Source organism: Dinoponera quadriceps, unplaced genomic scaffold, assembly GCF_001313825.1.
Source record: "Dinoponera quadriceps isolate SergipeBrazil2010 unplaced genomic scaffold, ASM131382v1 scaffold367, whole genome shotgun sequence".
NCBI lineage: Eukaryota > Metazoa > Arthropoda > Insecta > Hymenoptera > Formicidae > Dinoponera > Dinoponera quadriceps.
This window is the reverse complement of record NW_014554712.1, coordinates 369129-395589: the sequence shown is the minus strand read 5'-3', so window position 1 is coordinate 395589 and position 26461 is coordinate 369129. Positions and strand designations below refer to the sequence as shown.

Sequence of the window (26461 nt, the reverse complement as noted above, 5' to 3'; positions counted from 1 at the left end):
CATAGCATCAGTTCATAGTTAATCTTCGAACAGCCACGGCGCTGTTCCCGCGACTGCTTTATCGGTTACTGGTATCTAGAAGGCTACCCTTAGTAAGTAGGTTAACACAGCATTATTACAATGATATTTTATAACATGTAACGTGTCTTCAAACATGTAGTTCTTAATGTTGTATACAACGTTACTGCCATTGCCGGCAGTATCTGACCGAAACATAAAAAATAATGTTTCTACGCCATAATATTAAAAAATACAACATTATCAAGTAACGGTTGAAAAACATAAAATATTATGTCAAAATGTTTATAAAATCCACATAAAATCAATCATCTTTTGAAAAATCGATTTAACGTTTTTTGCTTACAGGGTACGTTCTCGTTTTCGCTATCGTTTATCGCTCACACAGATTACTGCATTATCAGTGCCAGTGACAGAGCATCCTCTCTTTATTGATCGAAGGTTCTCGGTCACTTTTAACCTAAGCAAAAAGTTCACGAGAAATGATTGGTATCTGCGTGAAATACGAGTACATGTTTCTACTGCGAACGCCAAAGATGCGAAATTCATTTCGACAATCGACGCATTAATGAGAATGAGTGTGCACACCGTTGCGCTATCGTGGGCGTATCGTCGAGGTCTTCGAAGCAACAGCAGCTCGCACAGTGCCGATTAAACCGACAGAGCTGCATCTTGCGCAAGTAAGACTACGTTAATTGTCATCGCGTAGATTAAGCCACGTAATGAAACTACGAGGAGCCTGAAAGTCGCGCGAAGAGACGCCGAAGTATTGCGAAAACTGAAATGTTAACCGTCAACGGAGACACGTAGAGAGAGAAAGAGAGAGAGAGCGCATTATGTGCTGCCCGCTATCGATTATTGCGAGCCTCGTGACTGTGAATACTCTGTTTATCTCGTAAGGTCAGATCTAAAGAGGAGCTGCTGCAAAATTCATTTATGCGCGATCACATCGCGATCACAGGCTCGCCTCCTCGGAATCTGCCGGCGACTCTCGCTGACGAGAACCATCATCTCGCTATCGTAGCTCGAGAGAGACAATTATTGTCGTTAACTATTATTAGCGACATAACCTCCAAACTCGGCTTGTGTCACGTTCGAGCGCAATATCTTGTAATACAACCGCCGCTTGCAAACAATATTTAAAGCGCTTGAGATAAGCGATATAAAAGAATTCAAGGCCGGCGAACCCCACAACACGCGCGCACACCTTCTCCGTATATATCACCGTAAGAAGCGCCGTCATCTTACTTGATATTCCGTTCTGTGACAGCCTCTTGTAACTTTGTTTTTTCCTTATACATTGCTGTATAACCATCTTTATTGGCGCGCTGGAACTCGTGAGAACGCAGGTCGTTCAAAAAGCGGCTACATTTTTCCACAATTCACGTTGCAAACACGTTGCGAACGTGTGACGCGTAAACACGCGAAAATATCGCCTTATCTCAGCCGGGCGAAATTATCATCCGCGAAGGTGCAACATCGCGCGCGCGCGCGCAAATTTCCGGGAACGACGTCGCGACAATATTTACATCCATATTATGGGCGTTCCTCAGCAGAAAAAAGATGCTAGATTAGAGTGAACAACCACTCCGATACTCCTGAACCCACACTTTTACTTGGCTCGGATGATATTTGCACGATCCAAGCGAAATTCACTTAATTCGAGTTAATTTTATTTACTTGATTATTCGCTTAATCCTAAAAGCTTCACTGAGGAATATCGGCGAGTAATTATTCCCTTAAACCTAGCATTTTTCCCCCTGTGCTTTTTTTGAGAAGAATACACGCAATGAGGGGACGCGATGTGACGACGACGTCTCTCTCGTCGACATTCAATTTCCGATGCGCGAGAAAACGCGCGCGAAACAAGCGCGAAGACGGCGGAGACGGAATAGGCGAAATACGCGCGGCGAGAGCGCAATAGTCGCGCGCGTGCTCCGATATTTTTCCCCGGCTTTCCTCCTTTTTCCGCACGATGAGAGAACTTAAGCTGCTTACCGCGCGCGCATAACTCGGGCCGAACTGAAATCACGTATTTAAAGCGGCGCATAGGCAACTGTTGACTCTGAATGTTGAATACGCAAACAGCGCCGCTAAACGAACACCGCCGCGGCCGGGAATTACAACGGCGTGGAACGCGCGCGGGACGGGGGAATTTTAAGAGGCGACAGCGAATTCGCGACGTGTTGTCGCGCAACCCGGCGGGTATCAACGACAGGAGGGTGAAAAAAAGAAGAAACGCGGCCGTATCGACGGAAGAGCGAGGGCGAGACATTTTGCGCGTTTCTAGCGGGCGGACTCGTTAATGATGTTTAATCGCTCGCGCCTGATAACACCATGCAGAAAAATAACCGCACCTCCTACGTGGGGTTAAAAGATTATCTAATGACACTGCACCATTGTTTGCATTATCTGCGAGCGCGATAACGTATCGCTCGCACGATCGTTGAGAACATAATGTTAAGCTGACGCCCAAACACCTCCCCGCTTTACGTGTCAAAGTCGATGAGAAATCCGATCGAAATCATGTCGAGATCGACAATCTTCGATATTTGATATTTCTAAGACTTCGTCGTGACATCCAGAAGATATTATGTAGACGTTGACGATCTATATTCGTTATCTATCTACTTTATATCATATCCACATCAAGTTGAGGTACGTGTGCAACTTTTCAACTTGGATATGATAGCGGACTAGGGACCGATTAGATCGCCAATAATCGGTCAACTTCTCATGTTTTCGTGTCACATAAATAGCTAGATACGGAATGTTCGAAATTAGGCCGACAGAGATAACTTCGTGAGGGCGTAGAACGGGTTGAGGTGAGTAAAAAAAGTCCTCTGTCATTTTGCAAACAACACGTAAAATTTCGAGTTATTAATTATTAAAAACGGTCATGTATAGAGACTTCTTTAATTAATAACTCGAAATTTTGCGTGCTGTTTGCAAAATGGCAAAAGACTTTTGTTCACCTCACTTCGTTCTATGCCCTCACGAAACTTGTCCCTATTCGACCGGGACACTCTATATAGCTGTATAAATGTCGACTATACATCGGCACGATATTAATAAAATATCATATAGATTCGTCGCTAATGTAGCGTCGGTTCTTCTTCGCACATCAATGAAAAATTTACTGATTACTAAGTCGAACGACTCGAATGATTAATTATCGATACTGAATCGATCGTCGACCTGTAAACCCGGGTTGTTACGGATACAAGTCGAAGAAACGGACCGGTCGCTTCAATTGTCGAAAAATTCAGAATTCAAGAGGACGCCCCGAGTTGAAATTTTCGCTTTATGTTTTAAACCTTTAATTCTACAACATAATAGGAACTAAAATAGTAAAACGGGTTCAATTTCAATTCTAATAACATAATAAAACCCCTACTTTGACTTTGATGTCTTAAATTTTCGTTTTCGCTGTTTTAGTATTAAAATAGGATGATGAAGGTAGCGTTAAAAATTCAATCCGTAGAATTAAAGGTTCGAGAGAGATGATTAAAAAGCATCAATGTTGTATCAAAGTTTTTATCGGTCTGGTAGGCTGCCTAAGTAAGCGCAAACTATCCTTGAGAGCGTCAGAGTGACGTCAAAATCCCGACTCGGGCTGTAGAAGACTCTTGGTTTCTTCCCGTGCTTATCTACCTGGTTTGATTCTTACGTCAATAATTTCCTCCATCATTCCTATCAGCAACTACGAGAGAGCCCACAAAGAAGGATTGCGCTCGTGAACGCAGATCGCGCTCGCTGTCGAGCGAACGTGCCGGCTTTCCTGAATTCGGTTTCGCTCTTTGCTTTTCTACTCCGGCGCGGAGTGAAATCTGCGGCGGTATTAGCATACGGACGAAAATTGGAACGTCTAATTGTCACGTCTGCCTGTCGCGCTGGTCGAACACGGAACGCTTTTTAAAGCGGATGTGCCCGAGCGAACGTCTTCGAAGGAGGAGGGAACCACACAGCAATGAAGAATAGCGTTCGCCGTTGTCCCTCGGAAATTCCCATTTCCCGGCCGCTGCAATTTTTCCCATCGTCGCGTCCTCGCCGGCGAGGCGGCCGAGAGACAATTCGTAAAATTCCAGGAATGCATCAACAATATTGAGCTCGTTATTAAAGGGAAAAATCGAAGATAACGCCGTGCCGGGTCAGAAAATGCGGCGATGCAGAGATGAGAATCCGCTGATGAAAAATCCGAGCACGTGAAAGGCTTTGCTTTAAGCACCGTTTTAGATGAGCTTCGTTGAATAATAATAGGTTTTGGGGACCGACCTGCGCGGAGGAGAAAAAATTCTGATTTCACGCGACATCCGGAGAGAGATGAAAAGCGCAGCGTCGCCGCTGCATGAGAGGACACCGCTCCTCGATCCCCGGCAAGGATCGGACGTTTCGCGTATAATTGCGGGCGCACCCATCGGCTGATTAAAAGTGGCCATCGCGAATATTAGAGACTCTCGGCGACGATGTATGTCCGACGACCATGCTGAAAATTGGAAGGCACGGGAAAAAAGACGTTCCCAGCTTTTCCGCCGGTGATTAACCGCGTGATTAGTCATCGTGAACGCTCGCGCGCTATCAGACACGAAGAGACAGATAGTGAGACAGACAGAACGAAAGGCACACAATGAATTCGTATTATCAGGCGCATCAGACGGTGCCTTCAGACGTTTCGAAAATAGGTTATCTTCGAAGTGGCGAGACGGGATCTCGAGAGATGAAACGTTTCTGTTAAGGCCGGCACGCGAGAAAAGGCACAAAAGAGGGCGGCAATTGTGGCGCTAAGTAAATAAGCCACCTTTCTGTAAAAATGGCGTGACGGTCGCTCGAGGAATTAACTCGTTGACACCGCTGACCTCCGGCCGCGACGATCCGTATAATACGATCGTGACGGCGTCCGAATAGACATCGCCGAGAGAGAAGGAGAGAGAGGAACAGAGAGAGAGAGAGAGAGAGGACGATACACGAAATAGATACGCACAGATATCGAGAAATAATGTCGGTTACAGTGACACGGGGATCTCGGGAACAAGCGCGCAGCTTATCTGTGCGCTATTTGATATCTAATTAAACGCGGTGTGTATACCTGCGGATTACATAGATCGTAGTTGCTTACACGTGAAAGAATGTAGTTTCAGCGCGGCCTCGTTAGAAGTAATTGCTGGTTTTACCTCCGCTGAATCGTAATTACCGCGGGTTCCTTCCAGAAAAGAGATGCGCGCGGAACAGCTTGATCGGCCAGCTTAATATATGACTAAACAATTACGACACGCGAGTTTAATTCGCGAACGCCGAGCGCGGGAGGGAGTGATTATTCATGAATTCGGTGAATCGCTCGGAGCACCACCCCTGGTGGATTCATTTCTGTCGCTGCGAGCAATAAGTCTCGTCATTCCTTCTTCCCGGAGAAACGTTGCGGGGACTCTTCGCATAAATTTGTCATATAATACGATTAGATGATCGTCGGATGATTCAGGCTAACGCTGAGAACGTCGTTGACAGGTTGAACCACGGTGGCTGTCGGTGGTGTTCCCACTGTCGGGCGAAACTCGCTGTGTTTAACAGTTCAACGTCTAGAAGAGATAACACGCGCGCAAACGCTTAATTGAATTCGTCGAATTCGTCGGCCGGCTTCAAATTACGTTCTCCCGATCGCCAAGCGTTCCCTTGCGCGTAACGCCGCCGAACAGTCGTCGGAATTTACTGACCGCTCCGATAATTCCAACAATCGTGATCGACGAGCACAACGGAGGAAAAACGCTCCTTCAACTTTGTTGATAATAGTAAAATATCGAGAGAATGGATCGTCTTCTTCTCCGTCGTAACGAGTACCGACCGGAGGAGAAGGTGGTGTTGCGGCTCTTGCAGGTGTAACGGTCCCTCTTAATGTCTTCTTTGTTAGGCGGAGAATTTTAGCGATTCATTGTGTAATCATTTGTTTAGCAGCCCGCTGTTATGCAGTGGCGTTAATACGTCGATATGTAATAGCCGGTATTTGTTATAATGTATTTTTACTTTCGAGTATTTCGACACATTTTCAAGGTACATCTTAGCATTTAATTACACATACGTAATTCCTCATTCCTCTTAAATTTGAGCGTATTATCACACGAATATATGCACACCTGTTTGTAGATTATTTCATATTTTATTCCACTGTAGCACATTTTGAGTTATGCGAAATTAAGCAATGGCATAGCATTTTTTTGCTAATTTGGACCTCCTACCACAATAGATTAAATGCGGTCTCTTTTGCGAGGTCTTCATATTTGATGAGTCATATTTGATTTCATAGTCAATAATTCAAGTTAAGTTTAAAAGCTTATTAGTTTTGTATTTTTTGTGTTTTGGCCTTCAAACAGTTTGCCATCTGTCTTCTGGCAGAGTAAGTCAGTATCTATTGTTACGCTCGCGCGGGGAAATAAAACGAGACAACGTTAAAAAGAAAACAACTTCAACTATATTTGCTATTTACAAGGAAGCACGCGAAACTCGCAGGCTTAAGCTCTCTCTTTCGTTAAAAACCGTCGCGCACGTCACGACGACTCAACCGCCCCAGAGAGAATCTCTCAAACCCGTTGTTTATCCGTCAACGCTGATCATCAGTTGTTTACGACTCGTTGCCAAGAGAATCAGCTGTATGTTCAGGGCGCTAAAAGCGCGGGCGCCAAGACACGGGCGTAACACTATATTAAAAATTCACGGTTATATTCATTGTGGTTTTTCGTAAGAGAGAGTTTATTTTGAAAAAAATATATAAATTTATAACAAAACACAGTGAACTTTTAAACAAAAAATCAATTTTTTAAGTCTATCTCAGTGAATAGACACATCATCATCCCTGTTCCTCTTCGAACCATCACGCAGTGTCAGATTTTTCAATAAATAACGTCCTGGATAATAAATATTTCATAGCTTTGAGCTTGAAATCGATTGAACGACGTTTTGATGAACGTAATTTCGTCAAATTGAGTTTTCAATTTGAAATATTGATTATTAACAAAGTTATCGCACAAAATGTAAAATAGGGGGACCATAATACCGCTTTCCCCTCGACATGATAACGATTTATACGTCGGAAGGATTCGTTATTCGCGTCGCGACCGAACCGGAAACGCGACCAGCGTCCTCCTCTCCGAACGTTCTCGTTGAGGAGCACAACACACGGTGCGAGAGCGTCGTCGTCGAAAGAAAGCCATTCGCGTCGTAGAGAAATATACTAGCCGGTGGCTTCCGTCAATTATAAAAGTTCTACAAAACTCGGCGACTACCCTACGCTCGTGAACCCTCGACAGATGTTCCGCCCCACCACCACGTGTGCCGAGTCACGAAAACGACCCTCGTCGCCGCATTTACGGTCCGTTCGGGGTTCCCTGCGTCGAACACATGTCGAACGCACTCGGCGAATTCTACGGTAAAACAACGACACGTGAACTCGTATTCGTCGCTCGTTTACGGCGCGTGAACTGTCAAGCTCGTCCTTTCGGCAACCCCATCAAAGCCGTTTAACCAAGTTGATCAAGTCGCGCGAGGGTCACGCCCGTTTGATTCACGGCCCCGGTTAAATTAATCAAACGCGGCGCGGCGATAAAACATCGCGGCTCCACAAGCCGCACAAAGCGGCTCCCGCTTTGTTTGTCGATCGATGCCCGTCAACTGTATCGCCGCGTTTCCTCGAATTTTCGCACATTGCACTCGCGCACATCCTTTGCAGCGCAATCGCAATCGGATAAATAATTTCTACGAGCGGGACGCGCAATTTATTTTGAGAAACGCCGAACCACCGCGCGATCGTCTACCTTTTTCCCGATACGCTCGATACTTCCTCTTTGCGCGCGAGCTGCGATCATCCGTGAAACGTGAGGATTCACCTGCCATTCGTAGGATTCGGAGGGTTGTAGCCGTTTTCCGTCTCGCGTCCAGTTCAACGGACGGACGCGAAAAGGACGCCGAGAGAAAAGTAGAGATTTCTCCGACACGATAAAAGAGGGTTCGCCAGGAGCGGACGTTCCACTCACCGGCGCCCGCGGCCAACGGACGTGCACCTACAAAGATGGGCGGTAGGAGTACGTTTGTATGAAGGAAGAGTAATAAATTAACTGATCATAGTCGATTATTCCCCTTACACACGGAGAAAAGAAATTTTGCCGGAACAGCAAATGTTCGATATAGTGACAGTAGAGAAAAATTTGTTTAGACAGCAAAAATTTGATTCGGACAGTGGGAAGATTTGTTGAGAGTTTTAATTGTCCGTGTGTCCAGCAAATAGCAATCAATACTCTCAACAAATCTTTCGGTTGTTCGAACCGATTTTTTGCTGTCTAAAACAAACTTTTCTTTTGCCGTCACTATATTGACGAACATTTACTGTCCTAACGAAATTTGCTTTCCCCGTGCATTCAAGTACGATCGGTTAATCTCATGCTTCTTACTTCTTATGAATATACTTCTACTCTGCCCATTGTAGACTACAGTAACAGAGTCTCAACCTGCTACCTGTCCACAGGTGCGAGTGTCCCGTGCGCGTGATATTTCTGTGCGCGTCTTCCGTTCGTTTCTCTTTCCGCGCGCACGCGAGCATTCGTCTCTCTCTCTCTTTCGCAAACGTCCCATGCGGAAATCCCGCGTCGAACGCGCGGAATGCCGCGATAAGCCACAATGGATCCTTCTAACCCTTGCGGCTCGAAGCGGCTTTCGATTCGATCCACGCATCGCGCGCCTTTCCGCTCGGCGAGAAAGAGAGAGAGAGAGAGAGAGCGCACACCACGTGTGTATACCGGCGCGCGCGGCGTTGCGGCGCCGCGAAATATGACCGACCGCCTGTGTACGTACCATTATGTACGCCTGGATTTCGACGATCGGTCGACCGCTCCTCTCTCGGTGGAGACAGTCAGTCGTTTCGAGACTGCCGAGTTGACCGGGTGTCGCCGAGAGACGTAGAGAAGGCCGCGTCGGTTCGTTCGCGCTGTGTGTCTCTTCCCCCCAACTGCCACTTCTCTTCTCTCTCATTCTCTCTCTCTCTCTCTCTCTTCCCCTTTTTCCTTCTTTCTCTCTCTCGATCTGTCCCCTCGTCCTTTCCTTTGTGAACCCACCCCAACGCGATTACGGTACACCCGACGACCAGGGCCATGGCGGGCACAGCGATCCCAACGACTATTTTCCTGCTGGCGGCGACACGTAAGTTCCATTCCGCACACAGTTCCATCGCAGTCGCGACGGGAGCGGAATATCATCCTTTCCAATGGATCGATTCAATAGATTTTGCTCTTGCACATCTGCCTTGAGATTCGAAATTCAACGGCAAGATTGCGGACTGAAACCGGCTGTGGAATAGTAACGGACGGTCATGTTTAGCACGAAACGACCCCGGTCTTACGGTGTTGATTGTCGAACGAATGACTCGAACGTTATTTTCCTTATACATTGAAAACGTAGCAACAATCAGTATACGCGACGTTACGCTTCGATAGGTCGCTCTATTCGTCGCTCCGAACGGTCTGACTCTTCGACAGAGCGGAAACGTATTTTGCGACGGTCAATCCGCTGTTTCGCAACAATGTCGCACACATTTCCCTCGAACTTTGATCGACGATACACGATGGCACGAGTTTGCGGACAGACAGCCCGATGATGCCGTTCGACGTCGTGCGAGACGTAAATCACCGCGAGGACGCGTTCGAAGCGCGCCGGTTCTCGAGACTCCGCGAGAGCACAACCGGCCCGCGTATCGATCCTATTTTAAAGCCGCGGCGGTTACGAGGCCTGACATTTAGCAGATCGTGAAATCGGTTCTGGAGTATCTTTCTCCGTCGTAAACGCGGCGGCACACCTCGCACATCGGTGATGGCCGAACGCCCCCTCTCTCTCTCTCTCTCTCTCTCGTCTAACAGATATATCGATTTTCTTTTCTCGTCGCGCGTTTTGCACCCATCGCATCATCGCGCGAAAAAACAGCCATTCTCCAGAGTCGCGTGAGCGAAGGTTCCGCGGCAGCCGAGTTTAATTAAGACGAGTCGCCGAAACCGGGCGACGCTCAACGACGTCGATGGCGCAGCCGCGCGTTCCAGCTCTCCTCCGGTTCGATTTCTCGCGAACGAGAGTCCGATGAAGTTAAAAAAGAACATCCCCTCGCTCGACAAGACAATGAGATCGTCGTCGTCGTGCCGTGTCGACTCAGGTCGAACGAATCTCGCTCGGCGAATCGTGACCTCGCGATCGCTTTTTATTAGAAATCGCGTCCCCGACGCGTTCGCGGCGTGCGAACAATCTCGACGGGGAAAATCGCGATCTCTCACCGTGCGCGGAAATTCCGCCTCCTCGGTGTGCTTGAATCAATTTGCAGCTTTCGGACGGTGTTCCAATTAGAGAGGGGAGCAGGGGGTGAGAGAGTCGGACTTTACACGGAGCACGGATAACGAGGTTTGAAGTCCGCGCGGGAACACCTTCGGTTGAGCCAACTTCGGTTAACGCTGATTGTAGACAATTAAATTTTCTTTCGCTCGCGCGGCACATGGCACGGTTTTCCGAGGGATTAAGCCGAAAGAGAGAGAGACAGAGAGGGCAATCGCCATTACGGCGTTCGGGACGGAGAGGTGGCTGCTCACGAGATTAGAGGACGTGGTCTCGAGACGATGGATGACACGTAATAAATCCTCATCCGCCCCCAATCGATCGCTAATAATAATTTCGCGTAGTGACGCACGTCGCTCGCTCGGCGGCCACCGTATATACCGTTCAGTGCTTGCCGAGGCCTTTTACCGTCTTACATTGGATTAGCCCTTCATTTCAGCCGTCCCGGAAGCGCTATTAATCCCGGGATGTACGCGACCAATATTTACCGTGCGCAAAGGCCGTTCTCTCGCGCCCGGTTTCTTTCTTCTTTTCTCTTTCGGCCGCAGCCCTCTCTCTTTCTCTCGTGAGCGATGCGCGGACCTGCTTCCGACCTACCGCACGACTTTTTCTCCCGCTCACCGCGCCAACGTGCGAACGTATTTCCGCTCGTTCCTTCTCTCTCTCTCTCTCTCTCTCTCTTTGTCTTTCTTTGTTTTTTTTTTATTCGTAAACGCGCGAATAAGACCGAGGACAATCTCGGTCCTCGGAATAATTAACCGTGTGTGACCACTTTGCCAATGGCCCTAGTAATGGCCGAATTTTCCTCCGTTAGACGCATTTTCAGCCGAGCGTAGTTATAGCATTTCGTTACAGAGAAGTGCGGTTGGTCAAAGGCGCGTTACGACCTGGCACCTTCCGCAACGCCGACGAGCGTTGCTTATAAACGGAGCGTCCGCAGAAATAGATTAACGCCGTGACCGTGGCGCGCAATGGTTGGCGGCCGTGTAACTTACATGCCGCGCGAAAATAGTACGAAAATAAATACTGTTTTTAGCGTTCCTCCTGCGCCTCCTGTCCACGCCCGCGGACTTAGCACGGTCGACGGGCAGGGCGGACGGTATAAAAAGAAGATACGGTCGGTGTAACTTCTCCTCGTGTTCGACGCGTCGTAAGGATTGCGTTCGGAAAACTGGCCTTGATTTTGACCGGTAATACGGAAGATGGGCGCGGACGTCGGCTAACGATGTGAAACGCCGTTTCTCTGAAACGAAGGACGGACGATAGGCGCGACGATGCCATCGGCAAAAATGAAACCGGGCGGACAATCAGCGTCAAGAATGGTCGGAGCTCCCGAGGGCGACCTCGGAAGCGACGTACGGCAATTACCCGCATTACCGAAATGAATGTTCGCAAATGAGATGGCGATTAATTATTTGTCGAAGAGTCAGCAATTATCCCCGGTGTAATTTGGAAATTTATTCTACGGGCCGGAGGTTAACGAGATTTCGTAATTCTACACCAAAGATAATACGTATACACGTTTTGGTGCGCACGTCCCGCAAATGATTCGTGTCGAAATGGTACATATGTATCGGGGAATACATATGTGCCATTCAAGCGATTATAATGGGGCATGCGGTATATTTACACACACACACACACACACACACACATATAAATATTTTAACCATTGTGAGAAAGAATATAATCCACGAATAATTGCCTACGATATGTTTCGCGTCGGCCGCCATTATGACCCGCATACATGTCAACATAGCATAGCACGAAGCAGTCGTGTATTATATTTCTTGTTAAATTCGACTCTCACTATTATAGCAACGAGAGAGGCAGAAATCCTTAGATCATCGCCCGTACGGGACTCACAGCAGAGCTAGCACAATGACTGGTCGTAAATAATTGTATATCAGTCGTCGTAAATATGAAAGTCGAACGACGAAAACAAGAACGCGATATTGGACTGCGATGTTATTATTCGCGTAGCGCGCGAGCGGCGATACGGTTATTACGATATATACATCTGAAACGATATCTGAATTCGATTTGAACAATTTATCGAGGGGGAATACACGATCGATAAGCAGGATCGATCTGATGCGGCAACCGATCTCTCGTCACATATTTTTCTCCTTTTTTTTTTATCACCACCTCGAGAAAAGGTGAGCATACGGGGCGCGAGGAGAGATGATAATGCGGGCACCGTAACGCAACGTTCCGCTCTTATCTGTCGTCGTGGAGAATCGCTGGAATCTGAGTCACACCGGTCGCATCTCGTCGTTTCCATCGCATTGTGTTTTCCATCTGAGGCGCGCGGAGCACATCCTAGTGCCGGTGAAATTGAAATAATATGCGCTGATACTGGTGTGTTTATTCGCGATAAGCGGAGCAGATAAAGGCACATCTTCTGGAGCACGTCGGAATGCAGGTGCGTTACATGCGCGCGTTCCACGGTGAGGAAAGATTATGAGGAGAACGTCGGCCATGTCGCTGGATTCGAGCGATACCGGGATATTCGTAAATTCCCCGCCTCCGTCCGCTTGCCACGGTCGCTGACTTCGGCAATAAGAACTCAGCACACTCGCGAATCGATTATGCGAATCGCGATCCACGACGGCCTCGTTCATAAACCGCTCGGATCGGTCGTTGCGTGAGAAACGACGCGATTTCCCCGACAACCGCTCGGTCACACTTTCGTCTAATGAAACGATCGCAATTATAGGGGCGCGAAACTACCCGGGAGTATTCGAAATTAACACGTCGAGTGCCGCATCGATCACGCCCGGATGACGAGTGAATTTCCACGAGAGAACCCTTCGCTTTGTACACGCTTTTATTTGCCTGATTAGGAGTGATTTAAACGAGCGCTCGATCATTTCTATAGAGTATTTACACGGATACCGAATAGGGGTAATAAAGTATCGTTAATCTCTTCGGAGGGGAATTTATTAAAGCAAGAAAGAACTGTTTATTTTGAAATGAAAATACATATATCTGTCCATCGTACAAGAGACGAGATCTCTGTTTCTTGTTGAGAAATCTTATAGTAAACGTTTATTCACAGTAACGTTATATCTTCGTTGATAAAGTTTATAATAAAGAAAACTTCGTCCCCGAAGAGGTTAACACAATACATTGGGAATTCGGGCCCAGTGGGATTGGCATGGCACTCAACGTGTTAAAGGGGAGGGGGAAGGAGGGGCGTTTCTCCCACGATGGATGCGAACGAAGTACAGGGCGACGCGCACCCCTGCTGGAAAATTACAGAACGAGAGAGAACGTTCGGTCGGAGAACGCGTCTCTTTCCTTCGATTCGGATAATAGCGCGAGACAAAACCTGAGCTGGCTGTATCTTCTCTCCGTCCAATCTCGGTTCGATAATTCTTGCGAGAGAAGAATCGCGTGAATTTATCATCGCGCGTGTGTGACGTCTGAGAGAGCTCACCGGAAAGAGACGCGGCTTTATAATTAATCAGTTTGTTCGAAGGGTCGCTCCCGCCGTCAATATTTTACGCGCGCGCGCGCGCGATTCGAGGTCGGGTCGCGCGACGAAATCTTTAATTTCGGTACCGACGCCGTCCGCAAACTTTATCAAACGTCCGACGTAAACTATAACGGAACTTCGTAATTGTGTCTTAAACTCCGTTATAATTTAATGGAAGTCGCAAGGTCCTCGCGCGGAATAACAAAGAACGATACAATGCGACTTTATACAGATTCCGTTCGCGGAGAATCTTTGTGTAACGACTGCGATTCACTTGCAATAAGGCAAGTAGCTCGCGGCTACTTCTTTGTCTCGTGATGGAGACGGAGTCTATGACAAAATTGCGTAATTTTCGTTACGCGTTACGCATAGCGAGACCGTGCACGGAACAAAAGAATATTCTTATTTTGAGAAGATCCGTATTCTCAACATATACTTGTTGAAATAAGATTATATAGCGTTGGGTGGATAAAATTTTGCTCACGCGAAATTCCATATATAGTTCCACTAAAAATATAATATTCTCGTTATTCGAGAATAATTTTCTTGAATTGAAAGTGAAGAATATTGGGCAGAAAGGAACGATATCTTCGAACCAAGAATTACAATTTCTTTAACTTGAAGTTATATTATCCTTATTTGGATATATCTTATTCTCGGAGAGAAAGCAGTTTATAATATCGAATTGAATTATTGGAAGTTTTTATAATAACAATTTCTTTGTCTTATTTCAAAATTGAGGGCATAAGAGGACAAGAAAGAGTGTGTTGAAGCAGATACTTGGATAGCTCAGTGGTAAAAATAGACATCTACAAGTAAAAAGTTCCGAGTTTCGAATCCTTCCAGCACAAATTCCGGCTTGCAGATTTTCTTCGGCTCTTGTAAGAGCCGGGTTTTATATTTAAGATCATCTTAAGAGTATCTTCAGATACTATACGGTGGGTGGCTTCATTGGCTACAAGGTATATCTGAAGTTGACCTAACCTAATACGGTCTTAAAATATAAGACCTGATTTGTAATTTGAAGTGAAAACGTTCATATTGTTTGGAAGAAGATCACCGTACATTTGATTCAAACACAGAGTTATTCAAAATAACACACTCGTTCTTTTAACACGATTATTTTAAATGTTACAACAAGATTTATTATTTTCAGAATAATCATATTGTGATCCGTAGTGGACTGTCGTAATCTTGTAATAACATTATGATATCATTGAAATTCAAGAATATTAAATTTCTGTAAGAAGATAATATATTCTTCCTTATATATGGGAAACAATGATTGCGTCTATTGGAACATACAAGTCTTGAATTGATACTTAATTTTTTTCCGTGTAACATCTGTATTGTAACTCGCTGCAGCTCGGCTGCCGTTTGCTACTTACGTCGTCGTCACGCGCGTCACAGACGTTTTCCGGCTACGCCGAAATTAACTACTACTTCCAACGCTCCTTCGGAGCGCCGTTGCAACATGTGCGAGACTCCGGTAAATATAAGAGTAATCGATTTGGAGAAAGCGACACGACATAGCATTTCACGTAAAAATAGGGATACGTATAAAATACGGGACATACTCAGTTTGAACAGCACGGAACAAGCGTGACAGGTGGCCCATCAGATGTTCGCCGCCACCACAGCCGGCACACGTCGGCTATTTGTTTACCATCGGCTTGTCTGCATTACACATGGTCTCATGATACGCATAAATCATTCCCGCACAATTCGTATATTCGGCGGAACCGATATATCGTGATCGCCATATTTCGCGGCTCTCAACACTTGAGGACCCGCGTCTCGGAGGGTGATCGAGCGCTCGCTCGTAAATCATCAATGTCATCGCGCGCGCGATCCAATTAAACTTAATTTAGATACGTCGAATTCCGGTAATGTGCCGTTAGCTTAAAAGGAAAAAAAAAAAGAAGCGAAATATTAGTAGAGATAACTTACAACTCGAATTTCTCCTGCGTCCAAGAGAGATTACACCGAGACAAAGAAGTGGTACAGTCAATTTCGCTTGAGCAAGCGGAATCGTTTCGAGAGAGAGAACGCAATGTTGGCCTACTGAATAAATTATAGTAGTTGCTGTGATATGGATTGTCAATTGATTCAAACGATTGCGATTTGGTCAACATTTACACCCGTGGAAATGCATGCAATTTTCCTACATGGAGAAAAAAAATTAGTCTTAAATCGAGAAGAATCGAAATAGATATTCTCATATGTAAGCGAGAATATCGTAATCTTCTTAGGAGATTTTTAGTCTTGATTTGATTGAATTTATATTGATGCAAGTATCGCTTGAATTCAATTCAAGGCTAAAAATCGAAGATTATAATATTCTTGCTATATGAGAATCTTTATCTGATTTAAGACTCATTATTTTTTTCCGTAATTTTCCCCGATTTTTTTACTACACTGGTTCAGCAACTGCCTTAAAAAAATACATGATATCTCCACTAGCCAACACGTAATTCGTCCGATGGACTCGATATCTTCTCGAACGAGGACGATCTCGTCGATTTCGTCGACCCGAGCGTCTCAGTATCGAAGTATCGACTACGTCGAACTCTCTCTCTCTCTCTCTCTCTCTCTCTCTCTCTCTCTCTCTCTCTCGAATCCGGCGGAACACCAATTTAAGCCAATTTGGAGACGTCGAAAATTCGGGTAATATCGTCGGTTTGCAGAAAAAAAGCACCGAAAATTACCGGGAGAAAATAACTTTCCTTTCTTGCGATCTCCTCCGTGAGATATTAGAAATATCGACCACGTCGAGCGAGCGAGCTCTCGATTCCCGCGAAACTTTCTGACAGTAAGCGACCTACTCCGCATCTCCGCGCGGAGGAGCGCAAGACGTCAGAGCCGAGCCCGAAATTTCGTCGTCGGATAAATCCGAGGGATACATTAAACTCCATCGTTTATAAAGTTCAGCAAATTGCTGTTTTCGATCGGTGGCGATTTCTCGCTGCGAGATCTCCGAGGCTCGAAGTTTCTCGATAATAGACTCGCGGTCGTAAGTCACGCTTTGCCAGGTCGGCTGACTAAGGCGAAACTCTCTCTCTCTCTCTCTCTCGAGGCAGTCCGCCAGCCAGACGCCTTCAAAAGCGCACTCTAAGCGGAAGAGACTGGGTAGTCGCGGCTATTTGCAAACTATACCGGGGCCGCAGTGACGCGTGAAAGATGCTTTTATCAGGCCGCGAGGGCCCATCGGGTTCTTTTATACCGCGAAAGGCGGCCACGCCGGCGTGTTCACGAGGCTGGAAGGAAGCCTGATTCGATTTCGTCCTCCCGGCATCCGCGCGATTTACGCGTCGCGAACGATTCGAGCTAAGAAAATACAGGCCGCGATAAAGCTCGGAATGAAGAAAAACGGCCGATATACGCCTGATATTCCGTGCACGATGACGCTCACGATGCGCCGAGCCGGCGAGCGTCGGAAGTTGGCCAGGACGAAATTTTACCGAGGGAAAATTTTACGCGGCGCATTTCCCTCCCACTTCACTGCCGGTTTCGCGCCCTCGTTATGATCCACCGTCTCCGTGTGTGGGTGCGGTAGACAACTGATATTACAGGTGGACTGTGTGCCGAGGGGGCGCATAGGAAAATATTCGAACCCGTGTGTGTGTGCGCGCGTTCACGGGGAACCGTCATTTCCCCGATATGACGCCAGACGAGACTTCCGCCAACGTTAATTCGTCTCTCGTGTTTCATACGCACGCACAAGCGGTAAATATCTTCGACGAGCGTCGCCGTTGTTATCGCGACCGCGAGTTGGCATACAAACGGCAGGACACGCGATACACCCGCAGGTAACACGATCGCGCATCATCAAATGCGTGCTTTCATCGCGCGTGAAACGCAACGAAATCGTGCACGCCGCGCCACGAGAGACGCGCACCATTCGCGGGGTCCATTGTTGCGGGAAACAGATGATCGATTGTCCGGCCAATCTTATTCTCCCCGAGCGAGGTCAGTTTCAGAGTCTCGATCTCGTAGCGTTCGGTCGAGCGAGCGAACCCCGACCGCTCGTAACAAAAAAAAAGGGCCCCGCTCGCCCTCTCTCTCTCTCTCTCTTTCTCACGTTTTCCCTCCGTGGCCCAACCGGTCCGAACACACAGTACGGTCTCTGTGTGAGATCGCTGAGCCGGAAACGGCCGTTTCGAAGACATTGTAGCGGCGGGGCGCGTTCGCTACAGCGCGAGGACGCTGGATTTTTGGTAGGGTCGAGCCCGCGCGCCCACGAACACAGAAACGGACAACCTTTTCTCCCCTCTCGGTATCTCTCCTCGACCATCGGCACCGGGGAAGATTCCTCAAGGGTGAGTGGAAACTCGCCGCTCCACATCCGAGCGTCGTGAACGACGAACGCGGAGGAATGAATTTAAGACGTTGCGTGACGAATTCGAATGCCATGTCGATGAGTCACGTCTACTACACGTTGTCGTGAGTCTAAAGCACGAACAAACATTATCTTCGCTGGAATGTCATTAGATCAACCCGGGAGTGGCCCCGGGCTAAGTTCATTACAGTGTCATCGGCAAATGCAGTTTGATCACGATCTCCGGGGTTTTCGTTTTTTTCTCTCACGGCTCGGTCGTCATTGGATTATCGCGCGCGCATAACAGCGTTATCCACTCAAGGTGAAAATAATTTTGATAGCCGCACATTGGCATACATGGAGAGCAAGGCTCTTCAGCTCCGTGTGCGCGCGCGGAAAAATATCGCGGCAAAAATTGCAACGACATTTTTGCAATTCTACTGATTCCCCAGTCCAATCGGAGGATCTGCTTTTCAGTAATTCTCAAGAGATACTTCCTCATTCATTTTAAAGTTTCAGAAAACCGATTCTTTTCCCCTCTCCCCCTCTCCGCTTTTCCGCGGATTTTTATGGTTTTTTTTTATCTTCCTTTATGGGAAAAGGTAAATGCGGCAAGTTTCGACCGAACGCACGCGTGAATTTGTATAAACGGATTTTTGCACTCCTGGGAGAGGAACCGAAAAAATCCGCGGAAAATGTGGGGAAAAACAGTTTTTCCCCGAAACTTTATGTGCTTTCCCCTGTTACGGGATACGTTGGAATGCGTTGCAAAATTTATCGAGGAAGAGTGCCGCAACTTTTAATCAGCAGCCGACTGTGTACCTCGTCGAAAGCTCGCGGGCGCAATAACGTCAACCTGATTCCGATTCTAAGAGTGTATTTGTAAATAGGTTCGACTACCACCGGTAAAAAAAAATATGAAGTTAGCAGCAAAGAAAATTACTGGTGCTGCATCTCGTATCTCCCACCTTCAGATGCTACATGGTCAGTCACAAAAAGATTGTTTTCTTTTATACATTTCGGAACGTATCCTGCATACAATAGGAAAATTAGTTTTTTATTAATTCTCAAGAGAGACATTTTCCTATATTGGACACGAGATACGTTGCAAACCTCACAAAAAAAAACGTATGACAATATACCTTTTTTTTATGACTGGCCATACGGATTGTTTCATCGGATGCGCGGAGCGTCTGAAAATGAAGCCCAGCTTTATGAAAAATATCGTAAACAGATATAACTTTAACATAATTTTTTTCACAACCAAATTTCCTCCGTGTTCTCGTTACAACGTGAGTTCCCGCGAGCAGTTTGTAATTGAGAGGCGCTCGATCATCAATGTATGAGTATCAAAATTTTCAGACTACGGGCGGTTATTATCCGTGAACTGGGTTGCAACGGAAACGCTCGCGCGCGTATAGAAGGCTGTTATTAGTGCTTAAAAAAAAAAAAAAAAAGAGTCGGCTCGGCGTCTCTCCATTGGCCGGCACGAATCCGGGTTCACCTCGGTGATCGCCGGACCGGAAACGGGTCAGTAGAAATCAATGGCTCGGCCGATATCGATTGTTCGCACGAGAGGCTTTTCAGGAAAGTTTCGCAGAAAACAGATACGCGCGCGCGATAAATTCCGGGCGACTTAACGAGCGCGGTAATTTAAGGCCGGGCGGCGGTTCACGCAGGGGAAAGGTTCCCCGCGAAGTTTTTGTGCTCCAGTTACGAAGTGGTGGGGTAAGAGGTCGAGGAACAAACGCCACTTTCGGCTCGGAAGCTGATCAGTCGCCGGAACTTTCTCATTACGGTCGATATCGGATGAGACTTTGAATGGCGTACTCGCATCGCTGATCGCAACGTGTTCAGGGACACGCCGTCGTTTCTTTTTCCCGCGGAGGAAACGGAAGATTGCAGACACTTACAGGCATCTACAGGCATCCTTGCTTAATGCATTAACACATCTGTTCCCATTCGAGACGCGTCTACTTTCCGAAGTTATTGTCGGCACGATATTTGCATTGATACAATCGTCAAACGTGAAATGGGAGCGAACCAACAGTTAGCGAGTCAGTCTCCGACGAGTGGGTCGTGTTATCGGCGGATTGTTAAGGCTAATATTTATTTTACTTTATTATTCTGTTCGCTGTACCCGAAGAAGCCAAATTTTAGCCTGACACATAATCGACACGGTATCGAAATCGCGTAACTTACGAATATCTCGCCAATTTATCACAGCAGTTGATAGCCAGAGTGTCGCGCATTTTCCGAGCGCGATCGTAAACAAGAAACTTCGAGGGAATGAACTCGATGTTCGCCGAAGGGTCCATCGTTATAATAACCAAATACAATTTCGAATCACGCCGGCTAGTTAGGACTTCGGCCCGCTGTGTCGTGGCAAGTCCAGTTAGTCGTTCGTAAAAAGTCCGGCCTTACGGAAGGGTTTCGACGTGGTGGCCAATCGGCCTCGCAATCTGCCCGGAGGGGTCACACGTCGCGAAATTTGCCCGCCACATGGCCCGGGATCCGTGCCGGAAACGGCCCCCGAGGAGGATGGAGTTCTCGGCTGCCTTGTCGTGGAAAGTTCTGACGGCGAGATTCTTTATTCATTCACTCCGACATCTCCGAAGCGTCGGTGGAGCGTCGCGCTCTCGCGGTACTCGCCGTGCGATTCATTTATATCGGCTGCGGCAAATCGACGGGAAAAAAGGACGGTCGCGAGAAACGACGGGGGTATCCCCGATGACCCTCGCAAAGCGGTTCGCCGACAGATTCGGCCTCCGCCGAAGCGGCGCAGTGGAAGCCGTTCGGTAACGAGCGGGTGACAAATGAACGTGATTATCGATCGAACGGGTCGCACAATAGGAGGGGACGAATATCTCGGCCGCCTCGGAGAGCGGCCGGTCGCCGCGAGGAATTCACGGTCCGCTCAATTATGGAGCGAGAGAACCCGTCGAATATTGGGTCAGGGGTCTCGGGAATACTGATGGGGAAGGTCAAGTCCGGGTGGGCTCTCGCGCGAAACGCGGAACGCCGCAGGGTACTACACAGCTCCGGCACTTCCCATGTTTCAGAAGCCGTCATGTGCAACATGGTCTCGACGGAGCCGAGGAACTTCTTCCCCGACGTCAAAGGCAATCTCACGAAGATCGTGTGGGCGCACGCTGTCAACAGCAAAGCGGAATTGGAAGCGGTACTCTCGTCAGGTAGGTCGAGATCCTGCTTGTAATTGACGAGCGGGACCCCCTTCGTCCTTACGTTTATCGCACTCGAGATGAAGAGACGTCGGACGTCGACGACGTTCCGGTTAGCCTCGCGTGCTCGAACACCCAACCGGTATTATTGTATTGTAATCGAGTGGAGATTTCCAGCCGGTAACTGGCCGGTGATTCTCCAACTGGCTGCTTCCTGATCAGTTTTATCGGCCAGAAGCTTACAAGTTTGTTGCGCGCCAGTTCAAACTACGGCAGCTGGGAAAACATACCCTGGCGATACGCGACCACCGTGCGCTCTCGCTCGTTGAGAACATATATACTTTTTTTATTCGCATCGGCATTAACACCGTCACGTCAACAAGATCGCACGAGTCAGTTGGCGAATGACGGTTGCGCGAACGACGGGCGTTGCGCAATAAGGCAGCTCCGAGTGATTCATTTCGACGGGTAGCCGCGAGTACGCTTCGAGTCGCGCGATTTACTTTATGTAAATGCCGAAGAACAATGAGCAGATATGACGGGTATATATGTATATATATATATACATGTCCATCCAGACGCTGTCCATCCCTCTGTTATACGTATATCCGCGTAAATCGCGATAACATGAAACACCGGCTGCCTCTCCGAGTTTGCACGGCGCTTTAAAACCAATTTGCTCGCGAGTCGCTCAACAGTCAACCCATAAATATTTAATACCGCGACGTGTACAGTCGTCGGGGAGGTGCACGTAGCCTCGACTCGCGAAAATGTCCCGCGCCGGTGGGTACTTGAATCTTCCTCGCAAGTTCGCGACTCCCAGCATCGACCGTCAACATATTACTAGTTAATGAACTTCGTGACATTTCGCTGCGGCCGACGCGACGAGCCTTCAATGTCGCCGGTGGTGCTTCTGCGTTTGTCGCTTTCATGTCCCATCGTTGTCCGGCTGTGCGCGCCTTTGTGTGCAACCCGCATACGTGGTGACGTGTATTTTTACATCGGCGCGCTTTAAATAATGGTGGCGTGTCCTTGAAAAGTGCGCCTCCAGAAATATCGACAGCGAGGGAGAAAGCTTTATGGAAGCGGGTTTCTGCTTCCCGAGAAACGCTCTCCTCCTCTCGCGGTCCTGCGAAGTACGAGTCACATCGATTTGTTTCGCATTACCAACCGTCACCCCTTCCCCCCTCTCAGCCTCTCTTTGATATACATTACAGCGCGTATCTCGATTCCGGCTGGATGCCGATTCCGGAATTGGCCGGGAACTTGCCGCGAACTTCGCGCCCGGAAGATTTTCGAACTCTCTCTCTCTCTCTCTTCCTCTCGTATTTAAGTTTTCCACCTTTGTACGCCTCGGGCCCTCGTAGATAAGTCATTTGTACGCAGTCACGTCCGATGCAGAGTTTTCGGGAAGTACGCTTCACGCTTGTCTCTCTCTCGAATCTCAACGAGGTGGCTGAGGTAGCAAATTGCCGAAGGTCGGCCGCCGATTTTCGACCTTCGATCGCCGAATCCCGCGATCGAACACGGTTTATCACCTCGGATGAATCGCCCGCGCGATCCTCGCGCAACAGCCTGGAGAGAGAGAGAGAGAGAGAGAGGAACGTTCATCTTTTCGCGCAATACCCCGCAAATCCGTCGGTTCAAAGCGCGGTCACTCACGGGGAGGGGAAAAAGGGGCTATCCGCGGGGAAAAAGTGTCGCGGCTCTTTCAAGCTCGGCCGGAAACGCGCGCGCGAGTCTCTTTTTCCCTCCCTTTCTCTGAGCGCTTCCACTTTTCCGTTTATGAAAAGAGCCGGAATTTTCGGCCATTTGAGCGTCAACTCCGGCGGATGCGCGGCTCCGGCACCGAGTCTTCCAGCCTCTTTAGGCGTAATCGATATTCCCTGCACGTGTATGCATACCGGAATCCCCTCCCCGCCCGGCCGGTCGTCTCAACCACGGCTGGCTCACACGCATACACACACGGGGCCGGCGGACAACCGACTTTCCTTTTTAAAGACGACATCATGATGCTGGAGGCCGACGTCGTGATGGGCAAGCTTAACGAAACCAACAACAGCAGCGTCACCGAGATCCCGATAATGGCGCATCCGCCGGCCGAAGAAAGCGACCTGTCGCTCGAAGAGTTCCTCAACTCCACCATCCAGAGTAATGGCACCAAGGGGATCAAGCTGGACTTCAAGAGCATCCAGGCGTTCAACAAGAGCAAACCGATCCTCACGAAGTTCCGACCGAACGTACGTACGACTTAAACGCGCTGTTTCAGAATGTTAAAGAACGAAGAGAAGGAAAGAGAGAGAATAAAATGTTTGCTTGTGCAGTTAAAGTTCCCGGTTTTCATCAACGCGGACATCATCCCCGGGCCGGTGAACGCCACTACTACTCCGGTCAACGCCAATGATTTCCTGAAGGGCGTTATGGAAACCATTCCGGAATGCATCCTCTCCGTCGGCTGGACGACCAGGTAAATGTTGGATTACAGCGCGCGACGAACGGAGCGGCGGCGAGTTCTAATGTACAACCTTGTGATTAATTGACCGTATAAGCAAAGAAATATACACGGTGACGACCATGGAGGCGACCTCTTATAAAAAAAAAAGGCGGTTATAAATATAAAGTCCTTGGAGGAGGTGGTCCAATAAAATATGTTGAACGTACGTTAAACGCGCGGGACGATATTAGCGGGGTAAACACGATATCTTGGGAGCCGATCAACCGAAAGAAATCATGAGACACGTATTTAGATCCCATCGAGAGAAATCGAATGATGATGTACACTCGCAGTTACATCTGCCTGGCCGTCGCAACGAGGATTAACATGTACGACTTTTCGACCTCACATCATGCAAGGTCAAAATTCGTACAAGTAACTCTGGTTACAATTAACATGTGCGACACCGAGAGAGTTAGCCGTTCATGAAAACTTGGGCGCTCGCGAGTCGTATTTTTTATCCAAGCCGTCAACCGAAAGAAACGACGAAGAGCGTTGTCAATTCGAATCTCTCTTCGCGAAGCGTCGAGACTGAACGGTCCGTCGATATTTCAGGTACGGGAAGAAGGACGGCGTCACCGAGGGTCGATATCTTCCGTCGCAGATCAAGATGATGACCGACGCGCTGACGGATAACCAGGTGAAACAGTCGGTAACTTATCCTGTACGAGCCGGCCTCGCGGCGAACGATATCGAAGTCATGAAGAAACTGCTGAACGGCACGACAACGTCCAGCAACGCGACGCTGACGATCTGGTCGTCGGAGGGCGATTTCGTCGACGTCGCGCAGCTCAAGAAGCTCATGGCGGACGTGGGCGTGGATAAGATCTACCTGGACGTGCCGGAAGATCTGAGGAAGCAAATCAACCATTCGGGCGCGCCCGCCGCTTTGGGCTCCGCGACGATGCTGGTGACGAGCGTGGTGTTGGGCTTGATACTGTCCACGCTGTGAACGTTCGCACACGGATGTGTCGAAACGGACGTAGAGTCGCGGCGGGACTCGGGGAGAGGGGGAGTTCCGACCCCTCGATCCTACGACTCTCGATACAGGAAACGAAAGAGCGAACGACGAAGTCCGATAACGATCCGCACGGTCGTGAATACATCATTCTATCGCGCCATCGCTCGATCGGGCTCCTTCGCTTCCCGCTTCGTCGTCGACCTCGCGGACGTACGTCTTCGAGATATCCGAGATCTCGTCGCAGCGATTTCCACACATAACGATATATACGTTCTCCACCGCGAGTTTTTCTTCTGTCCCGATCGAAAAAAGTGAGAGAAGGGGAACGAGAAAGAAAAAAAATAAAACGCCCGCATATTCAGCCGACAACCCGATTTGTACTTAAATTGATTATCGATTATTGAGGGAAAACCTCGTTCTGCGACTTCAACGTTCTACTTTTCCGACAGATCCGAAAGCCGGCCCGTGATGTATCGAGAGAACACTCGCGCACAGACAGACACGCGTTTTCCGCGGAATCCGCATATCGGGAGTAACTTTAACACGTTAACGTAAGCATCTAAAAGTCTCGATCCGTACCGATCGTTTTTAATTGATGTCGAGACGATTTCTTATTATCGCATTGTATTCCGTAAAAGTGGGACGCAGAGCCCCCGATCGCACGTGTTCGAAAAGTAACTGTTAACACTGAGAGGCGGGAACGGTCGCGCGTCTGAGATACTGTTTACCCGCACTTTTGCCCGGCGCTTTTTTACGAAGGCGCGGCGAACACACGCGCGATACGAGGAAAAACGCGTCTCTCGTGTGGACTTTGTATCAAATTGTATTGCGCGCGCATCGAGCTTGCCGTGCACACTCATCACGATTGATGTCTCGTCTTATGTGGCGAGTTCAGCCTGCGCACTAAGGCTCGTTTACAGTACACTTTTATGTTTAAGATCGTGTCTCAAATACACATTTAAAAGCTTGTCAGCTAATTAAATGACGCGTACGGATACTGTGCATATCATATCATATCACTGGTCCGAAGTATTCGAAAATGTGTTCAAGATGATCTTTAAATGTAATGGCGGACTGTGAACGGGCCTTAGTGCGCGCTCGAGCAACCGAATTCGCTATCAACGTTCGCTACAACGCCGTACCCTGGCGCGTTCGACATATCTCCCCGGTCTAGACGCAGCAGAAAATGGTATTAGTCTCTATGTAAGCTACGTATCTAAGCCAAAGGATTATATAAAATGCAGTATACGGTGCGAGTGCACTGCGTTTGATAATGAGTCAATAAAATGATAAAAGGAAAAGTCGCCGAGGCGCTTCACAGTCTTCGAATTACTCATCCCGAGGCAACATCGGACCGGGTGATTTTCGATCTCGGAGGGGGGGAATTTGAAAGATCGCGACCTCGGAATAGAATTGCAATATCACATGGTATTAGCGCAATAAAGTAGTCGGCGTTGCTCCGCTAATTTAGTAGGACGCCTGGGGCCCGCTACTGCCGCGCGTAATTACCCGTGAAAATGAAATGCAAATCTCCGGCACGCATACAGCCGTCTCCGCAGGTGCGCAGCCCCGTCGAGGGCAGCAATCGCATTATATATCGTGCGCGCCGCATTCTTGGTTATTGCCGATTGCTGGCCTTTTATCTCCGGTGATTGTA

The 26461-nt window shown here is 48.1% G+C and overlaps 1 protein-coding gene across 2 annotated transcripts; it reads left to right on the top strand.

The window, feature by feature from the left end:
- Positions 1–597: 597 nt before the first annotated feature.
- On the top strand, positions 598–26108 carry LOC106741109 (protein FAM151B). Of its 2 annotated transcripts, none has more exons than XM_014612772.1 (5): positions 598–698; positions 21230–21361; positions 23351–23589; positions 23674–23816; positions 24399–26108. In XM_014612772.1, the coding sequence occupies exons 2-5, from the start codon at positions 21238–21240 to the stop codon at positions 24793–24795; spliced, it is 903 nt and encodes a 300-aa protein (XP_014468258.1). In that variant the 5' UTR covers positions 598–698; positions 21230–21237; the 3' UTR covers positions 24796–26108. The 2 variants fall into 2 exon arrangements, with proteins under 2 accessions (XP_014468258.1, XP_014468257.1); XM_014612771.1 differs by lacking the exon at positions 598–698 and adding an exon at positions 8883–9195.
- Positions 26109–26461: the final 353 nt, after the last annotated feature.